The 14,736-nt window shown below is 44.7% G+C and overlaps 1 protein-coding gene across 4 annotated transcripts in view; it reads left to right on the top strand.

Annotated features, from left to right (window-relative positions):
• The window catches only part of LOC309704600 (RNA binding protein fox-1 homolog 3-like), a 352,816-nt gene that overhangs the window by 257,440 nt on the left and 80,640 nt on the right, over positions 1-14,736 (top strand). The window contains exon 1 of one of the 4 annotated variants that reach the window (XM_082529848.1): positions 875-1,375. The exons of the other annotated variants lie outside the window; for them this stretch is intronic. Within the exon in view, the coding sequence (XP_082385974.1) occupies positions 1,250-1,375 (126 nt within the window). The 5' untranslated portion in view covers positions 875-1,249. Of the gene's footprint in view, positions 1-874; positions 1,376-14,736 lie in introns of those variants that run through there. 4 annotated transcript variants of the gene reach the window in all.

The following is a 14,736-nucleotide window of genomic DNA, read 5'->3' as shown; positions in this document are numbered from 1 at the left end:
ACTTACATTCACAGAGAGAACATTATTAGACAAATTTCTAAATATATCAAATGTTTTGGATGACGTTCTCGAGAGTAAACACATCTGGCCAAACCCAGTCGATGACCCGAGTTCTGCCTTTCTCTGCTGAAACATCAAGGGTCTGAATCCAGGGCTGCGTTGGATAACATTCAAGCTGGATTTCTTGCTTTTCCCCCCCTGACTTCGATCTCTATACCCAACTGGTGCCCGTGATGTAATGAATACATCTTGTGCATTCTCTTTGTCTGCTTCTTTTAAAGCAGTATCAAAGAGAATTAATCAGAAAAATACATTAAAAGGAAGCTCGAAGTTGTTTTTCTTGTACAGTTTAGCGTGCTCTACAGTACATGCTTGGCTGAATGCATGTTTACAGCTGAGTAGATGAAGAGAGATGTCACGACTGGGCCTAATCACAGCCTGTTTTTGTGTAAATGCACTTTCCCCTGGCTTTACGGATAGATCTGCTATACGTGCCGTGCGGTTTATGTCCTTGAGCGCGCGCGCACGCACAGGCGGAGGAGAGGGAGGTGCTGCCCGACCACCGAGGGGGGTGTGTGTTTATGTGTGCTTTTGCGGGATGGGGGGGCCGCAATTAAAAGGCAGCATGCAGTGTCCCACGAGGTGCTAATGCCCAGGATCAGCTGTTCTAATGTCATTCACATCCCCTCTGCTATTCAGCCAGCCCGTTTGATGTATGAATCCACCAGGGACTTCATCAGTACCCCCCCTCCCCCCCTTTCATTCTACCAGCACCTCTTTCATACCCCCACCCTAACCTACCCAACCCCCTGTCGGCTCTTCAACCCCTCCTCCTCCTCCCGAGCTTGCACAGAACCTCCCCTTCTGTGTCTGAATGCTTATGTTGGCTTTTATCGCACACAAAGTAAACAGAGTCGCGCCAGGGATAGTGAGCGAGAGAAAAGGGGAGAGAGAGAGCTCGGCAGAGACCGAGAGAGAGAGAGAGCGAGCGTGAGAGAGAGAGAGTGCAATAGTGATAAACGTGGAACATGCACATTGTCTGCGCACCGCTCGCCTCCCTGCTACATCTTCAATAGCGACACAAAAGCCAGCAAAAGGGAAATTTAAAAGGCAAGAGGAGGCAGAGGAAGGGAACTGATCCGAGGAGGGAGCGAGAGAGAGAGAGTGAGTAAGTGAGTGGGAGCGAGCGAGCCAGAGAAAGAGAGAGAGAGAAGAAGGAGAGAGTAGAGCAAAAGGATCTCCCTGCTAAATGCGCAAAGCGTCCCGTCACCCCACGCTGAGCTCCATGGCCAACTCCGGCTGCCTCCTGCTCTCCGGCTCCGGGATGCTACCTCACTCGCTCCAGTGTCCCCCTGCCTTCCTCTACCTGCCCGAGGTAAGACTGAACGATGCTCGCTTTGTCGACCCTCGCTCTCTCTCCTCTCCCTCGCTCTGCATCCCTTTTCGTCTCTCCGTGCGCTCCTCGGCAGCACGTGACGGCATCGCGCTCGCTTTGTGCTGTTACTCAGAGTACTTTCACCCGCCTAACCCTTGACCCTCAGCCTGCCTTTGAGGAGTAGAAAGAGGGGGGCAGGAGGCGGAGGTGGAGCGGGGATCACCTCCTTTAATTCTACCCTCTGAACCGTCCCGCTCTTCATCGCCTCCCGTCTTCCTCTTCTCTCTCCAGTGCCTCCCTTTTTTTGAGTGAAATTAAAGCAGTGAATTAGCGATCGCTGTGACGTGGGAGCACGCAGCGTTTGTGTACAACAGTCGCTTCATGACTCATTGTGCTTGGAAATGTTTTCTCGGTCAGTCTGTTGTGCTCTGTCACTTCTGTGCTGCAAAGATGAGGCAATTTTACAGTTAGTTGTGTTTTTAAATGGGAAAATTCCTTTTAAAAAATTGCTTCTTTATCTCAGATTTTTTTATGCAAGTAGATGCCAACTTTTTCTGTAGCTGACTGCAAAAAACACTCCTCGTTTATCTACATGTGGTAGTTGTGCATGTGTTACCCAGTCTGATCCCTGCCTGTGTTTGCTAAAATCACATGAATCTTCAAGACACGAATTTAAATTTTAACCCTGAATTTAGGAAGTTAAAGCTTCGAGGGCTTTGAGGAGTAACGAACAAAGCAGTGATGACACGAGATCGCTCCTATTTGAATTATTATTACAATGTGTGCAGTTTATTTTTGTTATGAGCTTCAAAAAGAAAAAGTCCACATTTCTTGGTCATCTCCTTTTTTGGACTATCCTTGCCGTATAATCCTTTGATTTCATGTGGTTACGGGCAACAGAAAATCTCTATTTGTTTAAAACACACATTAAGGTTTAAACTAAAACTGCTCTCACCGTGAGATTTGTTTAAATTTAACAAAGCAAGCGCCTCGTTCTTCACCCCTTAATTTTTCTCATAGTGGCAACACTTTGAATAATTATATCTCTCAGCAAATTAACATTGATTTTTTCCTTTTTGTGCGTGTGCGCGAGTGTGTTTGCCATCCTCCTTTGGAAATTGATTCTGTCACTGATCCCCTTGTTTTGTGAAACCTGAAGACTGCAATCTTCTGAAGGGAGGTGAAAAAATCAACAACAAGGTGACTCTTAAGAGCCCGTGCGCCTGTCTATCTGCTGAATAATTCACATGTTTTAATTCAGCGAGTTGGGGGCGGGAGCGCTGTTAGTGGTGGGATGATGGGTGCGTGGGGGGGGGTTGGTGTCGAGCGTCCAATTCTGTTTTTACTACCGGCACCATGTGTTGCTGTAAACAGAGTGTGTTACTGCAGTGATTGAGGGGAAATAACGGCGCTGGAAAATCCTGCTTTCAATCTCCCGTTTTGAGCTGTATTCCTCCCACTTTCTCCCCAACGCCATCACGGTAATGGCCCTCACCACCTCCCACCCATCTGTCCAGAGTGGGCACACCCCACCAGCCGGGCTGTGATTGGGAGGGAGGGGGAGTAGTGGGGGGTGCAGGGCATGTGGACAGCCAGGTGTCATCAGCACACGCAAACTGTGGAGGAAGCCAAAGCCGCCTCCAAAAACTCGAATAATGGTTGAATGTTCGTTATCGCTTATTGCAAATTTGAGGGGACAAAAACGCTTTGAAGACCACAACCTTAAATGTCTTGATTCGACACGTGGATCCTTCTGAGCGCCTTTCCACAAGCGAGCACGATGTAACGCGAGCGAGTTTAGGTGCATCTACCTTCCACTACATCCTGTTACCTCCAAATCCTCGGGACGAGCCTCTGGAGCGCGTGTGTGCGCGCGTGTGTTTTGGTCCACAGTGGATTCCTTTAAAGTCCAAGTCAGAGCTGAAATTGAAACTTCCTGTGTGCTATTTTCATGAAACATCCCCCCTTTTGTTTCAAATCCCTTTAATGTATCAGCAGCTTTTGTTCCTTTTTTCTTTTCTGTTTATTTCTTTTTTTCCTCCTTCTTTGCGGTAAATCCTCGCCCTGCAGCGCTGTGAGAGGAAGCAACCCTCTGAGTCACACTGTGGCCAGCGTCTCTCCCCCACATCACCCATCCTTCGTAGCATGCCGCCTGTGTTCCCCCGCCTTTCCCCTCTCCTCCTCCTCCCCCCGCCGCCGACACTCTCCCGCTTCCTCCCGTTCGCCACAGTGCAGAGCTGCAGCATCGGCTCGTGTAAGATGACAGCCAGCGAACAGAAGGGGAATAGATTGAGGTGATAGCCTCTGCCTCACAGTTTGTTTGCATTTCAAATAAGACACTGTATTAAGTTGGGCTCCGAACAGCTTTGCTTATTATGTGTGAACATGGTGCTGCATGATATCACAGGAAGACAGGAGTTTATTACATAAAAGATTAGCAAAGCATACCTTGCCTTTATTTGTGTGCAGCAGTGTTTGGGTGTGTGTTCTCAGGCAGCTTGCTTTGATGCTCTTTGTAGTCGGCTGCGGTGCATATAAATCCCGGCTAAATGTTTGTTTTCATTAACACAAGGAGAGACTCCCTGCGGTGTGGTGGGAGAACTGTGGGCTTCTGATTACACACGCGCGCGCACAAAAAGTGGCAGTATCACACCACCGCTGAAGGGCCTTTCCTCCTCCGCGACACGGGGAGAGTTTCTCCGCCACACGGGGTGCCGGCTTCATCCTTCCGCAGGATGATGTCACTTTTCCTCTACCCTCAATTTGTATTGTAGGGGCTCGTTTCGTGAGTTATGGCGCTGGATATTGAAGGAGTTATGAATTACAGTGTGGTGAGACTTTTATGGGATGCAGTGCTCACCGCTGTAGGCCCGTATTAAAGTATAAATATATTTATGGTACAAGCTGAAGCTAACGGGGGTAGCTCAGGTTTGCTGGTGGTAGTTAGTAGCTGTCTTCAGAGTCATAAAAACATGGCATCTCATGGATTTTCTATTTACCAGGCGCTGGGTGGGCATATGGCGACGCTCGTAAATGTAGCTCTATTATCTAAGACGGTGCTGTTGGGCGGGAAGCTCGGCGTCACTTATGTCTAAAGAGGAAAAAAGCAGCCGTTCTTATTGTCTTGATGTCACATCTCTCTCCAGTCTTTGCCTCAGACTTATCTCGAGATCTCCCGTGTTCTAAAAATGTCTTCCTTTGATTTGTAATTGGATTTTCTATCGTGGCATTCCACTCTGCCGGTGTCTATTGTTATTGTTGCATCTATTGATTTCTTTTTTGTGGCTTCTTCGGGCCGGGTGTTTTGAATTTCCCCCTTAACTGTACACGGCTTTGGTATCGCTCTAAACGGTTAGGTCACCTCGAAGAGGCGATCCTTTCATGTCGGTGGATCCTGCGAGGAATTGCCCGGGCTCTCTGGTTTCAGCGGCCTCCTCCTCCTCCTCCTCTCCTCTTCCTACTCACGCTGATCTCTTTTTACGCCTGCACTGCTACCGACTCTCTCCTTGCTCTCTCACACACACACTCACACACTGATAAATCTGGTTAAAGGCGAGGAATGCAGAGAGGAGAGTAGTGGGAATACTCGTGACACACTTCCCCCCTCAGTTCGGGCCTTGATCCTGCCTCCCAAAGCGCCACTATTCAGGGGGACTTTAGATATCGAAGGATTCAGGTTGGTGGTCTCTCGGGGACGGGCTAATGCGCACCGTGCAGAGACGGCTCCTTCCTGGGGGATAATTATTGTAGGCCAAGCTGTACTATTGACAGCTGTAAATGGAGATGCTGTCTGTAACTGGGGAGGACTAATAGGTTTTTGTCTCTACGTGGGCTCTCGTTAGGCCCGTGTGGGCACATTGGAGACGAGTCTGAGAAGTGAGTCAAGGCCAATGGGACTCGGCGGGCCTGCCACCTCCCCCACGACATCTTGGGGGGAAAAGGGGTTAAAACACAACAGCCGTGGCTCTTAATGGCAACGAATCATATTATTTGTCCTTAATATTCCTTATTATTAATCTAGCTTTTTGTTTGTGTTTTCCCCTTTGCTCCCATAACCCCACTGAAAATGGCCCCCGGACTAATTTGTTGAAAGATGTCCACCTTCAGAATCGCTGTGACCCAACTCCTCTCGTGTAAAAGCCTAGAAAGATGGACGAACGCGTCGTCGGTTTTAATCTTTTAGGAAAACCGTTAACAAGAAGAAAAGCACAAAAAACACCTGCAAGCCAAACCCAGATGTTGTGATTAGGGATCTGCTTTCACCGGCTATCTGATTCTCATTTGTTGTGTTTCTATAGATAAACTGTGTATTTGAAATATTCCATTATATCACAAGGCGACGCCAGCTTTGTTGTTTTTCAGTCAGTTTTAGCTGAGCACAATTCACTCAGATTCAATCAGGCACAAATCAAAAAAACTTTAAACCCAATTTCATGGGCTCTAGAATATACCTCTCAATATGTTCAGTGTTTTGGTGTGAAATCATTCAGAGTCTTTCTCTCGCCGCTGTTCAGCTGTTTTGTCCCTTAAACAGCTGATTCATAGCAGCATAACAAAGGCGGAGGGACTGATTGAAATGTTTTCTCACTTTTCTCTGCCCCGGAGGAGAATTGTAAATCACAGCTCAGTCGTTTATTTTGAAATTTCATTTGGTGTGTGAGCGAGTGCTGCCTTGTTCTTCACAGAGACTTCACAATCAGGTTGTGTGTGTGTGTGTGTGTGTGTGTGCTTTTCTTAAGGCTACCCACCGTCTTACTCCACTAGACCTTTGTAAATGGAACAAAATTAAATTTGTTCCCTGTATAGAAGAATGGCACAAACAGTGCAATAGGTTTACTCACCAACAAAGACTTCTCCACTGGGAGTCTGACTGTATTTTTAATGCGAACGTACATATTTGAGCTGACATATCTCTATTTATTTGCCTCCCCGTGAGGAACTGTTGTCATCTGTAGGTGGATGGTGCAGGGCTCTGCGTGCGCGGGGCCGTGCAGCGCATCGATAAATGTGTATTTACATTTTGCCAATAATGCTAAATATCTCCCAGTCATTAATGGTGAGCGTTAGCTTGGAGTGCTCTGGACCTGTAGTGTCAGTAAATTAGCATTCACGGCGCCGCTCATGCTAATATACTCAACTTCTGGAAAACAAAGCTGCAGTCGCAAATGTCCTCACCTCGCAATAATTAGCCGTCGCTTTTTTTCTTTCCTTTTTTTTTTTTTAGACGGAGGCAAATATCTAATGAAGCTTTTAATTAACATCTGTGCTAAACATTTACTGGTGTGCATTGCACAGAAATGAGGAAATATGACACCACAGGTGGTGTTTTCTGTGCTACCTGCTAATGCAACGTGAAAAACTCACCGCCCTTTGGATGTTGTCTAAACTCTGAGATTTTCTCTTGATTCTTGTTACCGTAGAAAGACACAGAGGTTAGAATAAAGGCTGCCGGTTGCTCTGCTGCTCTACTGCAGTATTTCCCACCCAGGCCACTTAATACAGCGCAGGAATCTCAGCCTCTCGGTTCTCCCGAGTGCTCCTTCAGGCCAAAGCGAGCCTGAGCAGGTGGAGGAGACGCCGAGAGGGAGAAAGACAAGACGCACAACACGACGCCTCCCTGTCTTTACACTGCAGGAGCTCTAACTACATCACTCTCTCTCACACACACACACACACCAGCTCATACAGTCAGAGCAGCATGAAGACAGGGGGATAACCTCGCAGTAGAAACTGTTTGCAGCCTCTTTTTTTATCCCTGAGAATAAAACCTGACCTGAGGTTTTTCTATTTCTACAAATGGCACGCTAAAATGCTTAAGCAGCCAGACCAGCTTGAGTCCAATTATTTCTTTACTGCAGTATCTTAGCCAGCTGTGATTATTATGTTTATAATGTGGTGTCACTCTCACACTGTCCTTCAAGCATTCTCCTCGCGGCGGGATCCTCTCAAATGAGACGTATTACCCTGTGTGCTGAGTTAACAGAGTGGCCGTACGAGTGAGAGCGGAAAGAAGAAAAAAAAGCCATCACAAGTCATTAAAAGCACTGCACCTTTTTATCACCAGCAGCTTAATGGCAGTGGTGAACAGCAAAGCATTATTACAGTTCTCCTTGTGCTCCTGCAAGCGTGTTTTCGCCACTGCCAGAAGGCACGCCGACAAATAGATCTCCAGACAAACGCTCAAATTTTGTTTTTCAAAAGGTCATTATCCGTCTTCGTCGGAGCAGCGAGCACGATGCACGGGAGCCAAGTTTGGGGAAATGATTCCTCACGTCAGGAAGAAGTTTCTCTCCCCTCGCCGCCTCCTCCCGGTCTCAGCGTTTCATTTTTAAAGGATGCACTCGTGCTGCTGTTTTTGACTACTAAGAGGCACCCTGGGTCACCCGCTAAAGAAGATCAATATTTGAACTATGCTGTTGTGGGTCAGCATGTACGCGTGTATAAAATTAAATGGGCCTTGAAATTGATTTCAAGTTCTCCTTGAAAAAGTCTACAGGTATTCTGAAACGAAACCAAGATGCCGCAGAGGGGAGCTGACCTCCGCTCAGGCAGGCTGGTAATTGTTTTTGTTTCCCCAAATTAAATGAGCCCTTTTATTATCATTATTATTATTATTATTTCTGGGATGCAGAGCTGGACATCTGAAATTGCCAGTTATGGCACGCTGGTTTTTAGAGACCTGAAGTCATATAAAGTAATGGCCGGGGTTCCTCCACCGGCTACTCCTTTTTACCACTGCGATACGAACGACTGTGGGATGGACTTTAAAATAAAAAATGGGACCTTTTGCTTTAGTTAATCTCAGCTCTGCACTGCGTGAGCAGTAGGAGAGAAGAAAACGTTGTTTTGCCTCTTTCCTCGCAGGCAGCCAAACAGGTATCTCGCTGATTACTCTGTTTCTGCTTTGGGTAATCGGTAAGAAAGGAGAGAAGCTCATGTAATTTACCTCAAATCAGAGCCGCCCTCCCTCCTCCTCCTCTTCCTCCTCCTCGCTTTTCCTCTCCTTAGATGGAGAGTCTAAATATCACTGCTTTTTCTCGCAGCACTTTGTTAGTGGAGCACGCCTCTGTGTTTTTCTAAAATCATCTATCAAGGTGAGATCTGTGGGAAAGAGCAGCGCCTCGGGCTTCCTCTCCATGTGCTTATGAGGTTTTATTAGGTCCCACAGGACCACTGCTTTGGTGTGTGTTAAAAACAAATGGAACTTACAAATTACAGATTACAGCCTTCACGGGCGCGCGCGCGTCCACCTTGCAGCGTGTGTTTGCGAGCGGGCGGTGTTTTTGTGCAGAGACTGAGGCGAGCACGGCCACTTTAATGAAGGAATGTTCTCGTGTGTGTTTGTGGCACAAGCAGCGCAAAAGCGTCTATGTCGGCCGCTGCTGCCGGGCGGGTGCTGCATTAGCGGCGAGGGTCGGTGTCAGGTTGACTGTGTTTTGGCCTGATGGGTCAGTTCAAGTAAATTACACTGAGCAAAATGTCGTTTTTTTCCATCTCTCTTACTTTTAGTGATATTTTGCCGTCTCTGTAAACGCAACAGCAGAAATCCTGGGTTTTCCAAGGAGACGTGTCACAGTGTTAATGTGTTTGAAGCTCGTGCACTGGACATTATATACGTTAGAGGCGGGTGAAGCTCTGTTTTGCTGGATTTGGTAGAATTAAAGCGCGCGTAAATGGCGGCATCGGTGCGTACCTGCATCGTTTTACATAAAGCAGCCACGATACCTATGGAGGTAAAACTTAGAAGGGGGTCGACAGTGTTTGTGTAATTACTTTCACCGCCTGAAGGGATCGTTTTACGCTGCAGATTTAACACATCGCAGAACAATAGCTGACAAATTTAATGTTTGTCTCCGATATCCGTCCCCGCCGGCTAGAAATGGAAACCACCTGGGCTTCAGTGTTAAAGACTCGAGGCTGATGTGCACGTGTGGGCCTATCGCAGCTACATCAGGATCAGTGCGTGTGTTGTCTGTATAACATTTTGTTGCTTAGTTGGATGTAATGCAGATACTTTAGAAGCGGTGCTACGAGGCTCTGGAAATAACAGCAGTTTCCTTCTTTTGTTTGTAAGAAAGCAAATATAAATCAGTACCATTCAGACACGATGAGTCTGGTTAACTTTTAATTACTAGCTGATAAGTTTGCACATATAGTCACATTTGGTAGTTTGGACTTACAGACAACCTTCATTCAGGCATGAAGCAATTAGCTGATCAGCTGTTATTTTGATTTGGCTTTTTTTGTTCCAAGTTTGAACTCCAAATAATACTTTATGACGTCATTGAAACGCACGTGTCACAAAAAGGCATTTTCTGATATGTTTTCCATATTTCTTCTTCTTATTTCCCCGTCCCATCGTTTTGAAGCCTGCTCGTCATCGCAGCCGACCAGTATATTGATTTTTAGTTTTTCCACACTCTAATATTTGTTACCAGCTTTGGCACCAGAAATCTAGACTCAGTGGATCGGTGGGCTCCATTAAAGACCTTTGCTTTGTATGCCAACTGTGCACTTCGACCTCTCCGTCTAATTCCTCTGGCCAGTAATTCACATTCGCCGCAGACCATATTAAGCAAAAATATTTTCAAACTACATAAAAGAAAATTTTTCAAACATGGGATTTTTATTAAAACAGCTTCTTTTTTTTAAATGTCTCTGTCCAACTTTTGAGAAATTTCTTTGCAAGTCAATAAAAGGAAGGTGAATATTATCTTTTTCCTGCTGCTGCATAGGGAACAATTACTAATGGAACCAATTTATACAAAAGACATGAAAGAAAAATGTGGACAGCAGACTCATTGTATTAACCAGATTCTTTTGGCAAAGACTGATTGCTTATAACATTTATAATCTTTCTTTTTTCAGTATTTTGAGCAGCTCAAGTAAAAGTAGATCCTGTATTATTGCGTTACAGGAGAAGTCATCAGCATCGCTAGACCCCTTTTAGCGGGGCACGTCCCCCAGTATCGATCGCCTGTGCTGCTGTGTAAAGGACGAGGGGGTTTTTTGGTCTAGGAATGACAAAGCAGCACGGCTAACCTCAGGTCTGTGCACGGCAGCGAGCGTGTTGACACCTGTGAAACACGCATCCAGACTAACTTAATGATGAAATGAAAACGATGTTAAACCCAAGTAGAGCAGGGCGATATGGCCAAAAATATTTATCACGATATATATTTGAAAATTTGCGATAACGATATAACTGACGATATAATTGATGCGAGACAAAATACAACTCCACAACATTACTAGCGCAAAAAGACAACCTTCCATTTATTTTCACTTAAACAAGAAGCTGGTTTTTATGTACATTAAAGCTTTATAAAAATGTAACAGTGCAAATGCAAATTCCTTGCTGAAAGTTTAACCAAAAGGCATTTCCAGTAGAAATGGGCTGACATATCCTGAGCATAAACATGTATAATATCCACTGAAGTTAAAAAGAGGTGCTTTGCAACATTAAACTGCAGTGTGCAGTACGCATTTTTCGGACCATAAGGTGCACGGGATTATAAGGCACATTAAGCGAAACAAAGCAGTCAGATAAATCAAACTTTATTAAACTCATTCTTCTTGCTTCCTCCACTTCTGTACCATTGATTCATTAATGTTGAATTCTCTGGCAGCTGCTCTATTCCCATGTTGTTGCAGTATATTAATGACTAACCTCGTATTGTGGATGGATTATCTCAGTTGTTCTCCTGACTGAAGTTTGGTCCGTTTACAGCATCCTGCCATGCGATTGCATTTGTCTCTAACCATGAAGAACCTTCACGTTAACTTTTATAAGTGGAAAAGTGTTAGTGTTCGTCCTCCAGCTTCACTGTTTATGTTATGCTAACATAGCTGTGTCGCTAGCGATCACGTAGCACATCATTATATACCAACTAGCCCAACTTCAGTAACCCTACAAACGTCACTGCTGTTTAGTTTCCTGTCTTCATTTATGTTGGAAGTGATAGCAGAGCTGTACGTTTGATTTTTTTCAGAAATCTCTCAGTCAGAACATGCAATATCATGCTTAGGTAACTAGCGAAACTAGCGAGCTAACTTCCGCTAGCTTCCTGCTAACTTCTAACTCCGTTAAATGTAATAACTTTTGTTTTCATGGATGCCTGGAAGTTAAACTTTATAGTTACACCTGGTAAAGCAGCAATGCTGATCGTTTTATTAAAGATGAAAGAATTTAGACAGTTTTTAACTCTAAGTGATGCTGCAGTGTTGTTTGACCTGAAGCATACGGAGTTTAGGACCCAGATTACTCCCAGATTTAAGAGCATCTTAGTCCGACAAATATGACAATAACGACGGCCGCTTGCATGTTCTGCAAAAAAATGTGCTTTGTTGTGTATCTAACGGACAAACACCAAACCAGTTCCACATCACTGAAGTTGCACCATTTTTACAAACCAATTCTGGTTCATCTGTTTCACTCAACAATCGGCCATGTGCGTATGAAAACAAAGGCACTGCGCATGCGCGTTTTACTCCCATTCTATCGCGATATTTCATTTTCCTATCGTTGCCTAACATTATACCGGTATTACCGTGAACGGTATAATATGGCCCAGCCCTAGTATGCAGTATGTATTTTTCGGACCATAAGGTGCACGGGATTATAAGGCACATTAAGCGAAACAAAGCAGTCAGATAAATCAAACTTTATTAAACTCATTCTTCTTGCTTTCTCCACTTCTGTACCATTGATTCATTAATGTTGAATTCTCTGGCAGCTGCTCTATTCCCATGTTGTTGCAGTCTATTAATGACTAACCTCATATTGTGGATGGATTATCTCAGTTGTTCTCCTGACTGAAGTTTGGTCCGTTTACAACATCCTGCCATGCGATTGCATTTGTCTCTAACCATGAAGAACCTTCACGTTAACTTTTATAAGTGGAAAAGTGTTAGTGTTCGTCCTCCAGCTTCACTGTTTATGTTATGCTAACATAGCTGTGTCGCTAGCGATCACGTAGCACATCATTATATACCAGCTAGCCCAACTTCAGTAACCCTACAAACGTCACTGCTGTTTAGTTTCCTGTCTTCATTTATGTTGGAAGTGATAGCAGAACTGTACGTTTGATTTTTTTCAGAAATCTCTCAGTCAGAACATGCTATATCATGCTTAGGTAACTAGCGAAACTAGCGAGCTAACTTCCGCTAGCTTCCTGCTAACGTCTAACTCCGTTAAATGTAATAACTTTAGTTTTCATGGATGCCTGGAAGTTAAACTTCATAGTTACACCTGGTAAAGCAGCAATGCTGATCGTTTTATTAAAGATGAAAGAATTTAGACAGTTTTTAACTCTAAGTGACGCTGCAGTGTTGTTTGACCTGAAGCATACGGAGTTTAGGACCCAGATTACTCCCAGATTTAAGAGCATCTTAGTCCAACAAATATGACAATAACAACGGCCGCTTGCATGTTCTGCAAAAAAATGTGCTTTGTTGTGTATCTGACGGACAAACACCAAACCAGTTCCACATCACTGAAGTTGCACCATTTTTACAAACCAATTCTGGTTCATCTGTTTCACTCAACAATCGGCCATGTGCGTATGAAAACAAAGGCACTGCGCATGCGCGTTTTACTCCCATTCTATCGCGATATTTCATTTTCCTATCGTTGCCTAACATTATACCGGTATTACCGTGAACGGTATAATATGGCCCAGCCCTAAACCCAAGACACTTTTACTTGCTATATTTTATACTTTGCATATAAATAGCTGCCTCGAATTATTTCATTTTCTTATTTCTTCACTCAGTTTAGTCCAGTTTCCTCTGATTTGAAGCCTGAAACACAAATCTGGAAATAAAAAATACATCTTTATTAAAACCTGTAGGATTGTTACTGTTACAGCAGCAGGACAACAGCAGTAACAGCAAGCTAAGCAAAGGAAGTCCATATAGCAGGTTTTAATCCACCAAGGGGGGCAAAAAAGTGCAATTTCAGTTGTGCCCCGGTGGTTTTATGTCTAGGAACGCCCGTGGCAGCCAAATCGAACAGGAGAAATCTGCATGGGTAGATACTACTAAAGATTAGTAAAAAAAAAAATCCAATTTGGATGAAGCGACCCTTTAAACACAGAGGCGAGGCTTAACGGGGATGAGGATTTTCTATTGCCCACCCCTCCTATTCAGCCCCTTCCTGCTAATTTAATGACTCAGAATTGTAACTCCCAACATTGTTATCATTCAGCAATAGCGAGTAATGAATAGCAATTAACGTTTTCAAAGGAGGGAGTAAAGCTTGAGAGACGTCGCTTTTCACCCAGAAATGTTGAAACACTGCAGCCGGGGAGATACTGTCATGTAGAGAAAGGGCCTAATTTATCTGTCCAGCTGTTTTTGGTAAATAACTTTTTTTTGTTGTTTTGGCGTCTTCCTGTCACGCTGACTGCTATCAGCGCGAATACAAGTAATCGTTCTAATATCCAACACGTTCCGTCTTCCTCAATGAACTGTAATAAACTGTAATAAATTACTCTGCACATTTTGTCCAATGATTGCTCTTTCTGGTGCCCGGCGCAAAAGTGCTAATTAACTGGCTATGAATGAAATTCTAGGGCGGCGTGGTATCAACGGCAGGGAGACAAATGCGATTTGGTTCTGTCGCGAGCGAGTGGAAAATTGCTGTGTAAATTGGAGGTTGTTGCTGCCGAGCGTTTTTCTGTGTGCTTACATTTCATGGGTGAGAATCCAATCTCACAGGGCAGCATGTGCGGACTGCCCTCTCTGATACACTCCACCGTCCTCCACCTACTCTATGATAGCGCTCTAAAAGCTCCCCCAAATCTCTTCACACGCACTCGCATACACTCCCACTGACACAGGGAAACACAAACACATATTTCAAAAGGTAAGAGCCATTGTCGAGCAGAGGAGCCGCGCCAGCTGAGGTAAAGATGTAAGCAGCCTATGCCTGGCAATTTGACTCATCTTCCAATTGGCCAGATTCCCCCGACACTTGATTTCACGCAACGTAAACAGAGCAAATTCTAATTGTCACACTTGTCCTCTCCTCTGCTCTCTTTCTGCATGTTTCCTGCTCGCTTTTACAGATGCAGCGGTCACTTGAGTCAGGAAAAAAAAAAGAAATCCCACAGTCTCTTCATCCAGACTGGCTTATTGTCCATTTTCGCCTCTTTGCACTTTTTCATCTGCAGCTGCAGTGTCCATTTTTATCTATGGGTTTGGGCAGTTTTGGAGAGAATTACGGTGACAGAGCCATGGAAATGATAGGCTGGCAGTGAGATATCTCTGCCTCATAAATTCTACATTGCTCGAGATAATTTACAAGGGAGGTTTGTGTGCGTAAGACAGACAGCGCTCCGTGGTATCCATCCACTCCA

Source organism: Aulonocara stuartgranti, assembly GCF_965226115.1.
Source record: "Aulonocara stuartgranti genome assembly, chromosome: 4".
Lineage (NCBI taxonomy): Eukaryota > Metazoa > Chordata > Actinopteri > Cichliformes > Cichlidae > Aulonocara > Aulonocara stuartgranti.
This window is presented reverse-complemented; position numbering and strand designations above follow the sequence as displayed.